We start from the raw sequence: 21,371 nt of genomic DNA, 5'->3' as shown, positions 1-21,371 counted from the left end.
ATTGGACTTGTTCTCTAAAACAATTTCATTATTAACCTCATTGTAAACTCTTGGGACTTCTGAGTAAATATTGAACCCAGAGTCTGCGAGTTTACGTAAGGAAAGTAAATTCTCAGAAATCACTTTCGCTGCAAATACATTTTGCAATTCCTGAGTATTCTCATCTTTAGAATATAAATATAAAATCAACTCACCCTTACCATCGATTATAATGACTGCTATCTCGTTTTTATTAGCACTCTATACTCGTATTTTGACATCTCTCAAAGTTTCTCAAAATCAGACAATCATTTAAGATATGGTCTGTTGCTCCAGAATCTGCAAAGAAGGTAATGGTTGGATCAAGCTCACCTGCTTTAGTTTCTCTATGCTCTATACTTCCAACCCTTCTTGCCTTGAAGGGACCCTCTTTGTTGAATCTCTTGCTCTTTCTCATTCTCCTCTGGTCTACGTGGCTCCGTCTCTTAGTGTTGAAACTTGGCTTGTTCAACCTACCTCTACTCGATACTCTAAATTGAACGGGCATAGTCTCGTTCGTGCCACCATTTTTAAGGCATTCCTCTTTCTTGATTGCCCCACAACCGAAGCAGAATCACTTACTCTGTTGCCTCAAATTGCAATCAGTTGAGCAGTGTCTCTCTGTTACAACGGTAGCATTTTGGTTTATGCACCCGTTGAAACTTTTGGAATCTCTTCTTTCATTTCAGACCTCTTCTCAATCTCTAATCTCTCTAGTCGAGGGATGAAGGTCTTAATCTCGTCTAAATTAATTTCTTTGTTTCGGGTCTGTCTCCTGGTCAGATCTGCATTTCGTAACTCGGATATGACTGGTAATACAGTCTGATAAAATGCAGATCTCATCTCTTGAGCAGTTAGCTCAATCACATTCTTGAAAGCTTCATACTCTCATACTATCGAGTCGAATCTTTCACAGAAATCATCGACCGATTCGTGTTTCTCTATTTTGATGGAGTACAAGCGAGCTCTTACCTGAATTGTGTGTCGCATTCGACTCGCACTTCCTGGAGAACCTCGAACCTCTACTTACTTCAACAGGGTCTCGGATATTGAAAATTTTCTTGTAATAATTATTCTCGTCAATTCTGTTTATGATAATGTCTCATACTCAATAACTTCTCTTGGATTTGTTGGCTTCTGACCAAGATTGGTTACTCGTACTTGGCTCTATAACGTCCAACAAATCATTTGTCAAAAAGCTGAGATCTTAGACTGTCGATCCAGATCTCAAATTTGAATTCTGTTCTGTAACATGGATTAATTTTAAATACTTGGGTTTTTTAATACTGTAGAATTTAACCCCAAAAATTATTCTCTTAACTCTAATTACCTCTGTAAAATGAATTAATTTTTATTGAATAAAGCTGGGTTTTCTCATACTCTAAATCTCTTAAATTTAATCAAAAATATTCTCATAATTCTAATTTCAACAATTTCTCCTCTCTCAGATCTCTAAATCTCCAATATCTCGAAAGAGGTTTTTGTGTAATGACTCTAATATTTCTCTAACATCTTTCATCTAGTCTCTTACGTATCACTCGTTGATACGGCTCTAGTCAGCTAAAATCAAGGAAATGGCAATTATTAATTGCACGAAAAAAATTACATTGGTTCTGACAATTCTCTCTTTCCTCGTATTGCATGAAACCTCTATCTTCTGTACTTACGAAAATAGTGGAATCTGAATCACTATCTTAATCCACCAATGGTTTTCCTTGATTTCCTTTGGCTGCCATCTATTTCAGGATTTATTAACCAAAAATATTTATATTATGTATTTTAAGATTTCTGTGCATTATATGCTCTCTTAGTACATCTTCTACCAGGTATAAGATATGAAATTTTGTTGGGTGCTTCTGAATTGCCTCAGACGCACAACAATCTGATACAATTCGAAACGGGACTATCAAGTTTTCAAGCAGCACCACCTTGTACATGTACACCTTACTTCAAAGGCGGTATCACGCACTGCAATGAATACCTGTTGAGTTAGGTATGACCATTGTAGAGTACGGGATGAATACTTGAATCCTATAATATCCCTAGTGGATATCAGCTATGTTGAAAGGACGAACCGTTACAGCCTATCTGGGAGAAACTGAAGTGACTGTGCTGACGTGCAGGGGATGCCCTCAGGGAGGGGTTCTATCACCCCTGCTGTGGAGCTTGGTCATGGATGGCCTCTTGGAGAGGCTTACAACAAGCGGATTTAACGTCCAGGCTTACGCCGACGACATAGTGGTGACAGTTAGAGGCAAGCATGTGGGCCCAATAAGTAGCCGAATGCAACTTGCTCTCAAAACTATTGAAAATTGGTGCGGGGAAGAGGGGCTTACTGTCAACCCCTCGAAAACATCAATAATCCCGTTCACTAGAAAAAGGAATCTCGACCTCAGAGCTCTGGTCTTAAATGGTCAGACTCTGCACTTCTCTAGTGAGTGTAAATATCTAGGTGTTATCCTGGACAGTAAACTGAACTCGGGGAAACATATAGATAAGACTCTTTCCAGAGCCACGGCGGCTATGTGGGCATGCAAAAGACTCTTTGGAAAGACATGGGGAGTGAAACCGAAAATGGTACTGTGGTTATACACAGCGGTGGTACGCCCTATTGTCACCTATGCATCTCTAGCATGGTGGACAAAAACCGAGGAGGTCACCACACGCATCAGGTTGCAGAAAATGCAAAGGCTGGCGTGCATTGGTGTCACAGGAGCTATGCGCACAGCTCCTACGGCAGCGCTGGAGGTCATACTAGACTTGCCTCCCTTACACCTACATGTAAGGAAATGTAGCCTGCTCGAAGCAATAAGGATTTCCCATAATGGAAAGCTCCTTCCTGGGAACTGGGTTGGACATATGAGGATACTGAATCAACTAGATTCAAACCTCCTCGCAAAACCATCAGATATTATGCCAACCACCTACGATTTTGAAACGCCCTTTGAAACGGTTATAAATGACCGTCATAGTGCAATAAGTTTCATAAATCGTCTGGACAAAAAGTCATCCATATGGTTTACAGATGGATCAAAAACAGAGAAGGGCACCGGCATTGGGATATATGGACCTAGACTGAGGATCTCTAAAGCCCTGGGAAGTGAGCCCTCGATTCTACAAGCCGAGATAATGGCTGTTTATGTATGCGCCCAGGAGTGTCTCAAAATGAACCTCAAAGGGGCGCATATCTACATCACCACGGACAGCCAAGCCACGCTGAGATCCCTGGAATCGTGCTGTCAGGGGTCTCTGCTGACTTGGGAGTGCCGTAACACCATAAAGCAACTGGCCAGAGGAAATAAGGTGACTCTACTATGGGTACCAGGGCACTGTGGGGTTTAAGGAAATGAGAGAGCGGACGAGCTTGCAAAAAGTGCATCTAGGTTAAGACCTGCTGGACCTGAGCCTTTCTGTGGGATAGGAAAAGACCAATACAAAGCTGCGGTCCAGCTATGGGAGTTGAACAGTAGGACAATCCACTGGACTAACACTCCTAGACTTGCTCAGGCAAAGAAATTCGTGAAGATTTCACCTACTTACACCAGAAAACTCCTGAAGCTGTCACGAGCGGAGCTTCGGGTGATGGTGGGACTGCTGACGGGGCACTGTCGGTACAAACATCATTTGTACCGTATGGGTAAGTCAGCAGACGAGATTTGCAGGCTCTGTGGATCGGAAGTAGAAACTTCTGAACACTTGATATGCAAGTGTCCAGAGCTGGCTGGCCTAAGAACCATTCACATGGGCAAGCCGGTCCTGGATACCAGAGAGGTAATGGCCAAGGCCCCTAGGGAGGTTGTCAATTTTATTAACGTCGTTGACGACCTCCCTGGGTTTCTATGAATGAGTAGGGTAGTGAACAAAAGATCTGCATGGTCGCAGTTCCCGGAAGGCTCACCGAAGCAAAACGACCCCAGTTCAAAATAATAATAATAATAGGTATGACCATTGTAGAGTACGGGATGAATACTTGAATCCTATAATATCCCTAGCTTACAAGCAAACAACACAGCACAGCAAGCATTGTATGAAAGAAGCCCTGAAATATTAATTATCACTGATCTTACCATACTGCAGTTGTTGTAGTTTAGTGAAATAAATAATTCCCCAAATTTTTCATCAAGCATGATGAATATATATATACTCTCAAAATATCTAAATCTCTAGATTATGTTTGTAAATGTGAAACATCCAATTTTACATGCTACAAGCAATTTATGTAGGATCTCCAATCCTCTAGGTGTGGTATGTAGAATCTCTAAAATTATACAATCTAAAACAGAAAGTATGTTAGCAAAATCTCTAAAGTTTACATAATCTTAGCTTCTGGAAGGTTTAAATAAAAACTCTAAAATTTTCTCATGTAAATCTCTCGAATGATGTATGTACATCACCTAAATTCACAAATTATGAATGCGAAAAACTCTTAATTCACATAATATAATTTTCTCAAATGACGAATGTGAAATCTCTAAATTCACATGATATAATTTTCTCAAATGACGAATGTGAAATCTCTAAATTCACAAACATCTAAATCAATTTGATACAATGAGTATGCAGAATCTCTACATCTGCATAATCTAAATCTATAAGACATTTTTTCAGTAAAATATCTCATTTCTCTAAACATCAACGTTTAACAACCGTTAAGAATCAAATTTGCAAGATCTCTACACTTGAAATTGGCTCCCTAGATAGTGAACATGATTTAACTCTATAAAACATGTGTATAGTAAAATATCTCATTTCTCTAAACATCAACGTTCAATAACCGTTAAAAATCAAATTTTCAAGAAAATTTTCAAATTTTCACTTGAAATTAACTCCCTAGTGAACATGATTTGACTCTATAAAACATGTGTATAGTAAAATATCTCATTTCTCTAAACATCAACGTTCAATAACCGTTAAGAATCAAATTTGCAAGATCTCTACACTTGAAATTGACTACCTAGATAGTGAACATGATTTAACTCTATAAAACATGTGTATAGTGAAATATCTCATTTCTCTTAACATCAACGGTCAAATTTCATTTCATTTCTTATAGATAGGTAAACACATTATTTCCAAATACAGTATATACTGTATAACAGGAATTCTCTATTTCAGCAATGAATATGAAATAAATTATTTCCATTCACTGAACTAAATAAAATATCTCTTGCCTCGTAATTAAGTTGAAAATCAACTTACCTCAATATTTTTCTCGTTGTGTACACAACAGATTTTCATAAAAATTGTTGACCTCCTCGCGCAGTTTAAAGCGTGCACTGAGCCTAAAACCTGTTGGATTTATAGGTTGAGCAGAGGATTCACTAATACACAGATAATGTTTTAATCGTATATTCTTTCTAGAATATCCCTCTCCGAGCAAGCTCGATGTCGAATAGACAGAACTTATAGGTAAGACCTCAGATGTCTAAAACTAAGATCATTGAAGATCGATTCTTGTTCTTGCGCTCGATAGCCCTCGATGGCCTCGTCACACGCAGCCTTGCAGCGCCACCGTGACGATATGAAGTAACTACGAGTGTAGCGTAATGTTGGTTGTTTCTCTCGTAATTTGTTCGGATGAAGTAATATTCTAACAGTTACAGTAGTTAATTGTGTTGATTTGTTTTCTACCTTCTCTCACTGTACAGTAGGTGATGAGAAAATAAAGAGATATTCTAATATTCTATTCTAATTTATGGATAAAATATGTAATTAAAATGATCATAAACTAGATATCAAAATTCGGAGGCGGCAAAAGTTGAATAACCTACAGGCGGCAAATCTGTATATCCACCACTAAATTATAACGGTATGCCTTGCAACAACGACTATGCACTGTTTTTATAGGAAATTCATATGTACAATATATCACTCATGTCTTATGAACAATTTGACGGTCTGATGAATATGTTCGAAATAATCATATAAATTGATATTATCTATGTTAGCTCAAAGCTTCTCAAAATGTACTGCAATCAAAATAATGAGATTAGGAACTACGAGTTATTTGTAAACGATTTCAAGTTTAAAGTAATCTGAAAAAATCGATTTTTGAATGAACATCAGCTGAAAAATTTTATTTCTTTGAACAAGGTACTCACCTTTTACAATGAATGAAAATGATCACAGCTATGGCTCCTAGACTTGCGGAAATTATTGATACAATTACCAGACTGAACATCCATTCTACTTGATTACGACTATCTGAAAGAAAATGATGTTTTGGTATTAATGTCAATAAAACAAAAATCCGGTATAAGAATTCGTAAATCAGAGATTGCGGAGATATGGTTTAATATTTGACGTTTTAGATAAATTGTGCTCATTTTGTGGCATATGGTATGGATTTTGTTTCCCTACAGTTGTCGAAATATTTGTAATTATTGCAGTGCCATGGATAAATGTAGCACACTTCATCGACGAGCATTGTATTATAAAATTATTCTTCGGATAAATCTGCATTTGCTTAACCTCATATGCGAATGCGTATAAATTTGTGTCTCAAAAGAGATATTTTTGCCTTGCAGTGCATATTTACTAATTTTCGGTTTTATTTGCATATTTTCAAGATAAAATTTGTTTTCAAACCAATAGAAACAAGCCAAATAGAACCGTACGTCGAGAATATATTTGAGAAATCACTCAGATATCTCGTATTCAACACCATTAACTATACTTTCTTTTTAACCAGATTTATCGAAAAACACGTGAGTTACATCCACCACTTTCAGTCATCGAATGAAACATGGAAATTTCACGTAACGGTCATTAACCGTTCCTCTTACCACCAGGTGGACTAGTTGTCCTCTATGACTGTTTGTCTATAGGCCGCTAGAAGGACTCATCGTCCTTCATACGCTAGTTCGTCTATTCACCGCTAAATGAACCAATTGTCCTCTATAATCTAGTTCATCTAGCTGCCGCTAGATGGACTAATCGATTTGTTGTAGGCATGTTTAAAAAAGAGTTACACAGGGTGAACTCTAACACCCCCTCCCATGCCGACAAGGTAAAACAGAGAAAATTCATTAAAATCGTTTTTTTTTTTTTTTAATCCGAATTTTCGCTTCAGAATACTATTTCGCTGCAAATCGAGTTGGTTCTTTATTTGAAAAGACAAAAACCTTATAAGTTTCAGCTATAATAAAGTACAGTTTCATTTTGTTCTTAATAATAATAATTCTAGAAACATAGTTTCAGATCGCTTCGAACAATCAATCAAGTATTAGCTTTCTAGAAACAGAGTTTCAGATAGCTTCGAATAATCAATCAAGTGGTATCTTTCGAGTTATATTTTCAGATCTTTCCGACCAAAACAACAACAAACGAAAAATCAATCTACAAAAAAGCGAGTGTTTTTTTTTTTTCGGTCATACAGATCAAAAATTGTTTTCCCGAAGTTTGTTGGTGATGTCGATAACCAGATACCGGTGAGGGATTCAGTGAGTTTCCTTGGTATTACTTTAGACAAGAGTCTGAGATGGGACATACATATTGATCAGCTTAGAAAAAGGCTGAATTCAGTCTCTTTCACTCTTTTCATGCTGAGAGATCAGATTAACTTTCATGTCCTGAAAGTTCTATATTTTGCTAATTACCAATCTTTACTTTCTTACGGTATAATTTTCTGGGGATGCTCCATCCACTCTGATAACCTTTTCATTTGCCAAAAATGGACATTTAGATCTATGCTAAGACTCAACTATAGGCAGTCTTGTCGTGGACTATTTAGAAAACATAATTTTCTCACTATATATATACAAAATACTTACATTTTTCCATAAAAATCAAAATTATTTTGTAGAATTCACAAATGTTAAAATACAAGGCAAAGTGTTCCGTACTTTTTCCCTATTCATTCTTCTACTTTACGTGAAAGGGGTACAGAATACATGGCAATCAAGTTATTTAATGTATTACCGAAACATCTACAGGTCATTTCTAATCACGGGACCTTTAAGAGAATAATTCACAGGCTAATTGTGCACTGTGAACCTTACTCAGTCGAGGAGTTCAGGGTTTATTGTTCTAAATAAGTCTTCTCATTATTATTATATTCTTTTTTCTTGTGACTTGTTTCATTTTTATTTGTGTAATATTTCAATATTTTGTACGAATAATCATTGAAATTGATAAACTTATTATTATTATTATTAATGGTAGCTTTCTAGAAACAGAGTTTCAGATCGCTTTGGATAATCAATCAAGTAGTAGCTTTCTCGAAACAGAGTTTCAGATAGCTCGAATAATCAATCAAGTAGTAGCTTTCTCGAAACATAGTTTCAGATAGCTCGAATAGTCAATCAAGTGGTAGCTTTCTCGAAACAGAGTTTCAGATAGCTCGAATAGTCAATTAAGTGGTAGCTTTCTCGAAACATAGTTTCAGATAGCTCGAATAGTCAATCAAGTGGTAGCTTTCTCGAAACAGAGTTTCAGATAGCTCGAATAGTCAATCAAGTGGTAGCTTTCTCGAAACAGAGTTTCAGATAGCTCGAATAGTCAATCAAGGGGTAGCTTTCTCGAAACAGAGTTTCAGATAGCTCGAATAGTCAATCAAGTGGTAGCTTTCTCGAAACAGAGTTTCAGATAGCTCGAATAGTCAATCAAGTGGTAGCTTTCTCGAAACAGAGTTTCAGATAGCTCGAATAGTCAATCAAGTGGTAGCTTTCTCGAAAAAGAGTTTCAGATAGCTCGAATAGTCAATCAAAGTGGTAGCTTTCTCGAAACAGAGTTTCAGATAGCTCGAATAGTCAATCATGTAGTAGCCTTCTCGAAATATAGTTTCAGATAGCTCGAATAGTCAATCAAGTGGTAGCTTTCTCGAAACAGAGTTTCAGATAGCTCGAATAGTCAATCAAGTGGTAGCTTTCTCGAAACAGAGTTTCAGATAGCTCGAATAATCAATCAAGTAGTAGCTTTCTCGAAACAGAGTTTCAGATAGCTCGAATAATCAATCAAGTAGTAGCTTTCTCGAAACAGAGTTTCAGATAGCTCGAATAGTCAATCAAAGTGGTAGCTTTCTCGAAACAGAGTTTCAGATAGCTCGAATAGTCAATCAAGTAGTAGCTTTCTCGAAACATAGTTTCAGATAGCTCGAATAGTCAATCAAGTGGTAGCTTTCTCGAAACAGAGTTTCAGATAGCTCGAATAGTCAATCAAGTGGTAGCTTTCTCGAAACAGAGTTTCAGATAGCTCGAATATACAATCAAGTAGTAGCTTTCTCGAAACAGAGTTTCAGATAGCTCGAATAATCAATCAAGTAGTAGCTTTCTCGAAACAGAGTTTCAGATAGCTCGAATAGTCAATCAAGTAGTAGCTTTCTCGAAACATAGTTTCAGATAGCTCGAATAGTCAATCAAGTGGTAGCTTTCTCGAAACAGAGTTTCAGATAGCTCGAATAGTCAATCAAGTGGTAGCTTTCTCTGAAAAGACAACTTATAATTATTATTATTCCTATTTATCAATAAACTCACCTACTTACTTACTTATAAGTTTCAGCCCTAATTAAAAAACAGTTTCATATTGCATCCAATAATATCTAAAATAGTTATGTTAACATTATTGATTTGAGGTCAGAGAATAAAGATTATTATTATATAAGGGTAATTTTGGGCAATGAAGTACAACAACATAAACAGTGCTTTAATGAAGTAAGTAAATTGCTCTTGTTAAAAGGGGTTTTGTTGTACAAATAAGTTGCCCATTGAGTAGCTAGGCCCCAAAAAGATAGTGAAAATCCTGAACTTACAAGTAAAGCTCGAATGCGTTCTTCTAAAGTACGATTCAATCTTTCAATTGTACCATTATGTTCTGAGTATAAATCAAATAATTTGACAACTTTGTGTCTAATCCTTCACAATAATATATCTGTATGATTATATTCAGTTTATTTTTGTCTTGGAATATATTCCAATTCTAAAAATGACAAATTTAATAATCAACCAAAAGAAAATTCAAAATGACTAAAATTGTACAAATTGAGCAAACGGTTAATAAATTGAACAACTAAATTAACATAAAGACAGACGTACGTTTCGGAATTTTTGTATTTAATAATACAATTTTTCCTTATCAGTGCCTTATAGTTCAACGGAATTATTAAATTTACAAACTTACCACGTGTATATCTACCTCAACAAAATTGCAAGCAAGAAACTACAAACTAACTAAACGTCACAGAACAAGCCATTACCTAAGGTAGTCATAGATTTCTTACTTGTTATTCTTCTGAAATACATATACAAGTCGACATTTACAATTGAATAAACAATTTCAGAAATTTTAAATTTATCAATTGGTTGATACTGACTCTCTAATCAATAAATGATAACATCAAATTATAAAAGTTTAATGAGTCTTCTTGATGAAGGATATTTAATATAAATCAAATAATTTGACAACTTTGTGTCTAATCCTTCACAATAATATATCTGTATGATATATTCAGTTTATTTTTGTCTTGGAATATATTCCAATTCTAAAAATGACAAATTTAATAATCAACCAAAAGAAAATTCAAAATGACTAAAATTGTACAAATTGAGCAAACGGTTAATAAATTGAACAACTAAATTAACATAAAGACAGACGTACGTTTCGGAATTTTTGTATTTAATAATACAATTTTTCCTCATCAGTGCCTTATAGTTCAACGGAATTATTAAATTTACAAACTTACCACGTGTATATCTACCTCAACAAAATTGCAAGCAAGAAACTACAAACTAACTCAACGTCACAGAACAAGCCATTACCTAAGGTAGTCATAGATTTCTTACTTGTTATTCTTCTGAAATACATATACAAGTCGACATTTACAATTGAATGAACAATTTCAGAAATTTTAAATTTATCAATTGGTTGATACTGACTCTCTAATCAATAAATGATTACATCAAATTTTAAAAGTTTAATGAGTCTTCTTGATGAAGGATATTTAATATAAATCAAATAATTTGACAACTTTGTGTCTAATCCTTCACAATAATATATCTGTATGATATATTCAGTTTATTTTTGTCTTGGAATATATTCCAATTCTAAAAATGACAAATTTAATAATCAACCAAAAGAAAATTCAAAATGACTAAAATTGTACAAATTGAGCAAACGGTTAATAAATTGAACAACTAAATTAACATAAAGACAGACGTACGTTTCGGAATTTTTGTATTTAATAATACAATTTTTCCTCATCAGTGCCTTATAGTTCAACGGAATTATTAAATTTACAAACTTACCACGTGTATATCTACCTCAACAAAATTGCAAGCAAGAAACTACAAACTAACTCAACGTCACAGAACAAGCCATTACCTAAGGTAGTCATAGATTTCTTACTTGTTATTCTTCTGAAATACATATACAAGTCGACATTTACAATTGAATGAACAATTTCAGAAATTTTAAATTTATCAATTGGTTGATACTGACTCTCTAATCAATAAATGATTACATCAAATTTTAAAAGTTTAATGAGTCTTCTTGATGAAGGATATTTAATATAAATCAAATAATTTGACAACTTTGTGTCTAATCCTTCACAATAATATATCTGTATGATATATTCAGTTTATTTTTGTCTTGGAATATATTCCAATTCTAAAAATGACAAATTTAATAATCAACCAAAAGAAAATTCAAAATGACTAAAATTGTACAAATTGAGCAAACGGTTAATAAATTGAACAACTAAATTAACATAAAGACAGACGTACGTTTCGGAATTTTTGTATTTAATAATACAATTTTTCCTCATCAGTGCCTTATAGTTCAACGGAATTATTAAATTTACAAACTTACCACGTGTATATCTACCTCAACAAAATTGCAAGCAAGAAACTACAAACTAACTAAACGTCACAGAACAAGCCATTACCTAAGGTAGTCATAGATTTCTTACTTGTTATTCTTCTGAAATACATATACAAGTCGACATTTACAATTGAATAAACAATTTCAGAAATTTTAAATTTATCAATTGGTTGATACTGACTCTCTAATCAATAAATGATAACATCAAATTATAAAAGTTTAATGAGTCTTCTTGATGAAGGATATTTAATATAAATCAAATAATTTGACAACTTTGTGTCTAATCCTTCACAATAATATATCTGTATGATATATTCAGTTTATTTTTGTCTTGGAATATATTCCAATTCTAAAAATGACAAATTTAATAATCAACCAAAAGAAAATTCAAAATGACTAAAATTGTACAAATTGAGCAAACGGTTAATAAATTGAACAACTAAATTAACATAAAGACAGACGTACGTTTCGGAATTTTTGTATTTAATAATACAATTTTTCCTCATCAGTGCCTTATAGTTCAACGGAATTATTAAATTTACAAACTTACCACGTGTATATCTACCTCAACAAAATTGCAAGCAAGAAACTACAAACTAACTAAACGTCACAGAACAAGCCATTACCTAAGGTAGTCATAGATTTCTTACTTGTTATTCTTCTGAAATACATATACAAGTCGACATTTACAATTGGATATATCATACAGATATATTATTGTGAAGGATTAGACACAAAGTTGTCAAATTATTTGATTTATATTAAATATCCTTCATCAAGAAGACTCATTAAACTTTTATAATTTGATGTAATCATTTATTGATTAGAGAGTCAGTATCAACCAATTGATAAATTTAAAATTTCTGAAATTGTTTATTCAATTGTAAATGTCGACTTGTATATGTATTTCAGAAGAATAACAAGTAAGAAATTTATGACTACCTTAGGTAATGGCTTGTTCTGTGACGTTTAGTTAGTTTGTAGTTTCTTGCTTGCAATTTTGTTGAGGTAGATATACACGTGGTAAGTTTGTAAATTTAATAATTCCGTTGAACTATAAGGCACTGATGAGGAAAAATTGTATTATCAAATACAAAAATTCCGAAACGTACGTCTGTCTTTATGTTAATTTAGTTGTTCAATTTATTAACCGTTTGCTCAATTTGTACAATTTTAGTCATTTTGAATTTTCTTTTGGTTGATTATTAAATTTGTCATTTTTAGAATTGGAATATATTCCAAGACAAAAATAAACTGAATATATCATACAGATATATTATTGTGAAGGATTAGACACAAAGTTGTCAAATTATTTGATTTATATTAAATATCCTTCATCAAGAAGACTCATTAAACTTTTATAATTTGATGTTATCATTTATTGATTAGAGAGTCAGTATCAACCAATTGATAAATTTAAAATTTCTGAAATTGTTTATTCAATTGTAAATGTCGACTTGTATATGTATTTCAGAAGAATAACAAGTAAGAAATCTATGACTACCTTAGGTAATGGCTTGTTCTGTGACGTTTAGTTAGTTTGTAGTTTCTTGCTTGCAATTTTGTTGAGGTAGATATACACGTGGTAAGTTTGTAAATTTAATAATTCCGTTGAACTATAAGGCACTGATGAGGAAAAATTGTATTATTAAATACAAAAATTCCGAAACGTACGTCTGTCTTTATGTTAATTTAGTTGTTCAATTTATTAACCGTTTGCTCAATTTGTACAATTTTAGTCATTTTGAATTTTCTTTTGGTTGATTATTAAATTTGTCATTTTTAGAATTGGAATATATTCCAAGACAAAAATAAACTGAATATATCATACAGATATATTATTGTGAAGGATTAGACACAAAGTTGTCAAATTATTTGATTTATATTAAATATCCTTCATCAAGAAGACTCATTAAACTTTTATAATTTGATGTAATCATTTATTGATTAGAGAGTCAGTATCAACCAATTGATAAATTTAAAATTTCTGAAATTGTTTATTCAATTGTAAATGTCGACTTGTATATGTATTTCAGAAGAATAACAAGTAAGAAATCTATGACTACCTTAGGTAATGGCTTGTTCTGTGACGTTTAGTTAGTTTGTAGTTTCTTGCTTGCAATTTTGTTGAGGTAGATATACACGTGGTAAGTTTGTAAATTTAATAATTCCGTTGAACTATAAGGCACTGATGAGGAAAAATTGTATTATTAAATACAAAAATTCCGAAACGTACGTCTGTCTTTATGTTAATTTAGTTGTTCAATTTATTAACCGTTTGCTCAATTTGTACAATTTTAGTCATTTTGAATTTTCTTTTGGTTGATTATTAAATTTGTCATTTTTAGAATTGGAATATATTCCAAGACAAAAATAAACTGAATATATCATACAGATATATTATTGTGAAGGATTAGACACAAAGTTGTCAAATTATTTGATTTATATTAAATATCCTTCATCAAGAAGACTCATTAAACTTTTATAATGTTCTGAGTATATGGTTCAGCTGTTTGTAATTTAATATTGTACTTATCAAGTATTAATGTAGTCACATTGCCTGTGAATTCTATTCCATTGTGACATCTTATAAGTTTAAATGAATATTTCTCAAAAAACATTGATTTTAAAGTTCTTAAACTTTGCTCTAAACACTCAGGTACTTGTATTTTGGATTTTAATACAAAAGTTTGCAAAAAGCAAATATAATTATCAAGAAAGGTTAGAATATATTTATTCTTGTTAACAAATGTGGCTGGTGTGATTAGACCAATTAAATCTGTGTGAATTATTTCACATGATCTATTTGACCCATTTCTGGCTTTGTTTATCGTTTTCCTAGTTAATTTCGATAGAGAGCATGTGGAGGATTTTTCCATTGCTTTTTTTTTTTTTTTCTGTAAATAAATTCCGTCATACCTGTTGACACATTCCGTAATTTATTCAAGTACGTAGAGGAAATGTGAGCACACCTTTTATGCCACAATTCCCCCTCCGATTCTAACAATTCTACTGTTCGAGTCACTATCATACATTATAAATCCTTCTCATACTCACTTTCTTTACATACCTATAACCTATAGCAGAGTTACCCTGGATAGGGACATACATTTTGAGTGTGGAAGTAGGTACCACACTTCTCACCTTGGTTTTTTGTTTTTCAATTCTATAGGTATCCATTTTTCTATTTCTTCTTTGGAGTATAAATCAGTCATGCTTATTCTTTTCTTGAAATCAATATTTCTTCTTTGGTTCTGATTTTCATTATGCTTCATTTCCTTCATTGGGGTTGTGTGTTTACTTCTCTTCCATGTTTAACTTTCTTCACTCTCATTTTTTCCTTTTTCGGATGCGAGTATTGAAGTTTCTCAGGTGTTCTGGCAAGCTTCTCATCATATTATAATAATTAGAATATAGATTGCCAGATTCATATCAATTCTCAATTTTAATTTCGCCAAGAATCTAGCAATCAATAGATCTTCAAATACTGTTCCCAGTTTTCTGTATTCTTCGATACTGTTTTGAAATTCTGTCACGAATTTTATAGGACAGTCATAATCACGAAAATGCAACTTATTATAGTTTTCTTCAATAACAATAAATTCTTAATGTTTTTGACCAGAAAACATTTCTAGGATCTGCTTATATTTACTATTAGCAGATTTTACTTTTCGACAGACTTTTTGCAATCCCCTTAGATAGTGTTGATATTAAATATTGCATTGCTTGAGCATCATAAAGAACTCTATTACCAAAAGGCATATTGTGAGACAAACTTCCATATTCTTCAGTTAGGAAATCTAGTAGATTCAATGAACGAAGTCCCAGTTAAAGTCTAACCCTCCATTGGCAAGAGTTTCATTTACTTGCTGTTTTATTAAAGTAGCCAAATCTGTATTATTCACTGCCTCTTCTTGGTGTGGAGATGTAATCATCCAATCAAGGTTTTCAATTTGAGCTTCTGTATTGATGGGAATGTCATATTCTTGGTTGTTGTCCATTTTATCATATGGGATTTATTTCACAATGATATCGACAAAAATTAAGAGTTATTCGCTCTGCTACCAACTTAGATATCTCGTATTCAACACCATTAACTATACTTTCTTTTTAACCAGATTTATCGAAAAACACGTGAGTTACATCCACCACTTTCAGTCATCGAATGAAACATGGAAATTTCACGTAACGGTCATTAACCGTTCCTCTTACCACCAGGTGGACTAGTTGTCCTCTATGACTGTTTGTCTATAGGCCGCTAGAAGGACTCATCGTCCTTCATACGCTAGTTCGTCTATTCACCGCTAGATGAACCAATTGTCCTCTATAATCTAGTTCATCTAGCTGCCGCTAGATGGACTAATTGATTTGTTGTAGGCATGTTTAAAAAAGAGTTACACAGGGTGAACTCTAACAAAATCCCAACCAACTTTTATGAGCTATTGACTACTAAACCCCTAAGGAGGGGAGTGTTTGGAAAAAATATTTATCCCGATTGCTAATATTACTAACATCTGGTAAGTATTACAAGGGAACACATAATCGATGTTAAATTGGTCGACTTCAAAAACAAAATAGTCGAACAATGGCAGAGCAGATGGAACGAAACTGAAAGTAAATTAATAGAATTCAAACGATGTTCAATATTCTTTAAGATGAAATAAAGACGGTAAAATAAGTACGACAAATACATGTGCTTTCGATTAATTGATTCAAGGCCTTGCAACAAATGTTTGTGTCAACCAAGATGAATTGAACAAGGGCAGATTTTACAAGTGATTTGTAACAGCAAATGTCATAAAACACATGGTCGAAATGTTGGCGGTAATTTTTCAATTTAACATTTCTTGATTTCACGGAATTCATCACTTTTTTTCCATGAAACCAATTATATCTTATTCATTTCAGCACCCTCATCGAATTTGATCATATATTCCGAAAAAGCATTAAATTTGCCCTAATATGAAAAGTCATGAGTGGCAAAAGAGTTTTACTGCCGAGTGTGGTGAGGTAGTGAATATAAATATTTTGAAGAGAGCGAAATAAGTCGTATCCCTCCAATCGTTTTATGAATGAAAAACTATTAATGAGAATATGTTTTCTTTGCAGTAAAAACTTCTTCATTTAGTAGGCTTTCGAACGGCATATCAAAGTTTTGTGCTAGCTACTTTCCTTCTGCTGTAATATCATGGCTAACGCGATGACAATGAAAAAGACAAAAATACTCAAACTTTCCTTTGCCCTATTTCAGAGCTTCTTTCGATTGCATAGTGAGATAATTCTCATGGAAATTATTAATTTCTACCAAACTTAATATTTCATACAATGTAAACAGGTATTTTGAAAGATAACCAAATTTGATTATTAAATACAAAAAAATAGGAACGAAAGAGATGAAAACATTAAAATAATTGTTCAAAATGTCCTCTCTTTTGTTCAATACATTTTCCAAATCTTTTTCTTGTTGAACCCTCCACTCTTCGAAGTTCACTACGTTTTTGATGCATTCGTTCACACAACGAGTGGATTCTTTCAATAAATCTTCTTGAGTCTGAACGCGAATTTGTACACTTTCTCTTTAAAGTGTTCCACACATAAAAACCTAAAGGGTCAGATCGGGGCTCTTGGGTGGCCATCTCACTGGACCGTATCTTCCGATCCAACTCATTCCAAAATATTGGTTCATTAATTCCGCTACATTCCGACTATTATGGGCCGGGCAGCCATCCATTTGAAACCAAACATTTTGTCTGGTAGGCATTTGGTCTAATATGCCTGGTAGGTTCTCTATGAAAATATTTTTGAATTCGTCAGAATTAAGACGATCTGGAAGAATTACTGGACCGAAAAGTTCGCCCCTCATCAGTCCCAAACATACGTTTAACCTCAATTCATGTTGGAAATGGGTAACAGAGTCGCATGTGGGTTTTCCCTTTTCCATAAATGGCTATTTCGAGTAGCAGGTGGCGGTTGAACTTATTTGATTTAATCATTTAATTCGGTAAAAATAACTAGAAATTAATTCATTTTTTTATGAAATATTGAGTTCAATAGAAATAAGTATTTCCATGTGAATTATTTCAATATCCAATCATAAGCACCTCCGAAATAGAGCAAAGGAAAGTTTGAGTATTTTCGTCTTTTTCATTGTCATCACCTCAGCCATGATATTACAGCAAAAGGAAAGGAGCTAACACAAAACTGGATATGTCATTCGAAAGCATGCAAAATGGAGAAGTTTTTACTGTAAAGAAAACATATTCTTGTTTGAATTAATTCTTGATTAATTGATCTGATTTGTTTTCCTCTACGATTTCGTGCTAACCTCTCAATTTAAGGATATCGGGTGTGGTCGTCAAACTCTATAAGATCTATCTCATTTATTGTACCATCTTAGCTTTCGGTCATCATTGTGTGACAGTGACGGCTCGTCAGGGTCGGCAGGGTCGGCCGGGCCGACCCAAAAATTATCGGGAAATAGAAAATAGTTCTAGATATTCAATTCATTCAAACTCAATCGGAGTTATCGATTTCGATATCCAAATTCCCTCGGTAATGAATATTTCCACTCAGAACAGGAAAATATAACTTATACCGGCCAATATTTTCTTTCGGACCCACCTAATATTCGATTTCCAAAGCATCCAGCGTTGTTATTCCCTTTCATAAATTGTAACAAACCACAATCGTAAATGGTTACTTTTCGTAACATCACCCCAAACAAGTTATTCCAGAATTGTACGTAACACCGTAACATTAGGTCTGAAATGTAACACAATTATACAATTGCAACTCCTGGATTGTCACTGAAAGCATCTCATCACGTTAGGTCGGCCAAGAGCCGATGGCGGAACCAGCGCTACCGAGAGCGCTACGTAAAGGAAAAGATACTACGACATACGCCCAGAATCCGTCCACTCAGTAGAACGGTACAACAACTCGATGTTAGGTCGCTTCCCAATACACAGGGTCGGCTGGCCGGTTATTCTATTGCAGAGCGTCAAGCAGCAACTTTTCACAGTTTATTTCAAATATTTGATAATTAAATGAATGGTTAATTATGAGACATTATGTCTTAATCAGAAAAGAACTTATTTATGCCGTTCGATAGTAGCTATTGATTTTCAGATCATGAAAATATAATTAATATATTCAAATGAATGGTTAATTATGGGATATAACGTCTTAATCAGAAAAAAACTTATTTATGCCGTTCGATAGTAGTTAGGTATTGATTTTCTGATCATGTACTGGGACAATGCTATCTTCGGCAATTCAAATATGCTGAATGGTATTACGGAATTCATTTTCTCAAATAATATTGTTTCCGATGTTCCTGAATTATATAAGTTATTTTGTATGATTTTGTCCCTGCCACCAACATCCGCGTCAGTAGAAATAAGTTTTTCAGCGCTCAAAAGAATAAAATCTTTCAGTAGGAACATGATATCTCAAGACCGTTTAAATAACCTGGCACTGATATCAATCGAAAGAGGTTTAGTTAAAGAACTAGCCAGAGGAAACATTTTTTTCGAGAAAATAATTGATGACTTCGCGACAAAGAAAGATCGTCGAATTGATTTGATCTATAAAAATGAATAAAGGGTACGCAAGCTCATACATTTTCGACCAGAATACATGCGGTCATTTCCACAATATTTTTTGTGGTCTTTATAAGATTTTTTTATATTTTATACATTTATTTATTCGTGAAAGGTTTTCTCTATGTTTATTCAAATATATATTTTATGTTGATAATTGAATATTTTATTATTTCTGTTTTGTCAAGAGTTTCATTTTATTTCAGTTTTCATTGATTTGAGAACTACATTTTCATATTGGGTTATAATAGGGCTATTCTAGGTGAGGTTTCCCATTAAAAACAAAAAACCAACGCGTCTTCTTGGGTGACGTGGAAATCTATTTGTTTATATATATTTATTTATATAGTTATAAGTATGATAAGGGGTGTGGGAAAATTTATATATATTTATATATATATATATATAAATTTTCCCACACCCCTTATCATACTTATAACTATATAAATAAATATAATAATAATGTGTGTGTGGCCGACCCACATCTCGAGGGCACGAGCCGTCACTGTTGTGTGACCATCTTCAGGGAGCTGAAATATACATTCAGTGAGACAAAAACAAGAAACATGACTTAAAACACTCACATCAGTTCGAGATGTTGAGGAGTTAATAGTTAAAAATGCTTCAATGGTCTGATTATTAATCTGGAAACTACGATTTTTCATTCAGTATTATCTCTCAAAATTATTTAAAACATATTCTCATTTATAGTTTTTCTTTCATAAAACGATTGGAAAGATACGACTATTTTGCTCTCTTCAGAATATTTGGATTCACCACTTCACCATACTCGTCAGTGAAAATCTTTTGCCACTCATGACTGCTCATATCAAGGCAAATTTAATGTACTTTCGGAATATATGATCAAATTCGATGAGGACGCAGAAATGAATAAGATATAATTGGTTTTATGGAAAAAAGTGATAAATTCCGTGAAATCAAAAAATGTTAAATTGAAGAATAACCACCAACATTTCGACCATGTGTTATATGACATTTTTTGTTGCCAATCACTTGTATAATTTCCCCTTGAAGTGAGGCCGTTTCAAAAGTGTACACCCTGTATATTGTTCAATTCATCTTGGTTGATTTCAGCGAGAAACTTGCTGTTACAAAAATTTGTTGAAATCAATGGATCGAAAGCACATGTGTTTGTCAGACTTATTTTTCTGTCTTTATTTTGTCTTAAAGATATTGAACATCGTTTGAATTCTCTCAATTTACTTTCAGTTTCGTTCCATCTGCTCAGCCATTGTTCGATTATTTTGTTTTTGAAGTTGACCAAGGTAACTTCGATTATGTGTTCCCTTGAAATACTTACCAGATGTTAGTAATATTAGCAATCGGGATAAATATTTTCTCCAAACAGTCCCTTCCTTAGGGGTTTAGTAGTCAATAGCTCATAAAAGTTGGTTGGGATTTGTCAAAGATATTCTCAACGTACGGTTCAATTTGTCTTGTTTCTATTGGTTTGAAAACAAATTTCATCTTGAAAATATGCAAATAAAACCGAAAATTTGTAAATATGCACTGCAAGGCAAAAATATATCATTTGAGACACAAATTTATACGAATTTGCATATGAGGTTAAGCAAATGCAGATTTATCCAAAGTATAATTTTATAATACAATGCTCGTCGATGAAGTGTGCTACATTTATCCATCGCACTGGAATAAGTACAAATATTTCGAAAACTGTAGGGGAACAAAATCCATACCATATGCCACAAAATGAGCACAATTTATCTTAATAAGAAAATTTCCGTCCGACAAGTGAGTGACTGACAGGGAAAACTCAAAATATCTCGAAAACTGAATGGGCACAAAATTTTTTTTATACGGCAAAAATTGGCACAAAATGGGCACAAAAAAACCCAAATAAAAAAAATTGAAAATTTCCATGTATGAGTCACAGCGTCAAGTTGGTGACTCACGGGA

At 33.5% G+C, this 21,371-nt stretch overlaps 1 protein-coding gene across 2 annotated transcripts in view; it reads right to left on the bottom strand.

Moving 5' to 3' along the window:
- The window catches only part of LOC123672367, a 161,375-nt gene that overhangs the window by 62,776 nt on the left and 77,228 nt on the right, over positions 1 to 21,371 (bottom strand). For both annotated transcript variants that reach the window (XM_045606458.1, XM_045606457.1), the window contains exon 5: positions 6,120 to 6,222. In XM_045606458.1, the coding sequence (XP_045462414.1) occupies positions 6,120 to 6,222 (103 nt within the window). The remainder of the gene's footprint in view (positions 1 to 6,119; positions 6,223 to 21,371) is intronic.

The sequence above is a fragment of the Harmonia axyridis genome, chromosome 2, assembly GCF_914767665.1.
Source record: "Harmonia axyridis chromosome 2, icHarAxyr1.1, whole genome shotgun sequence".
Taxonomy (NCBI): Eukaryota; Metazoa; Arthropoda; class Insecta; order Coleoptera; family Coccinellidae; genus Harmonia; species Harmonia axyridis.
This window is presented reverse-complemented; position numbering and strand designations above follow the sequence as displayed.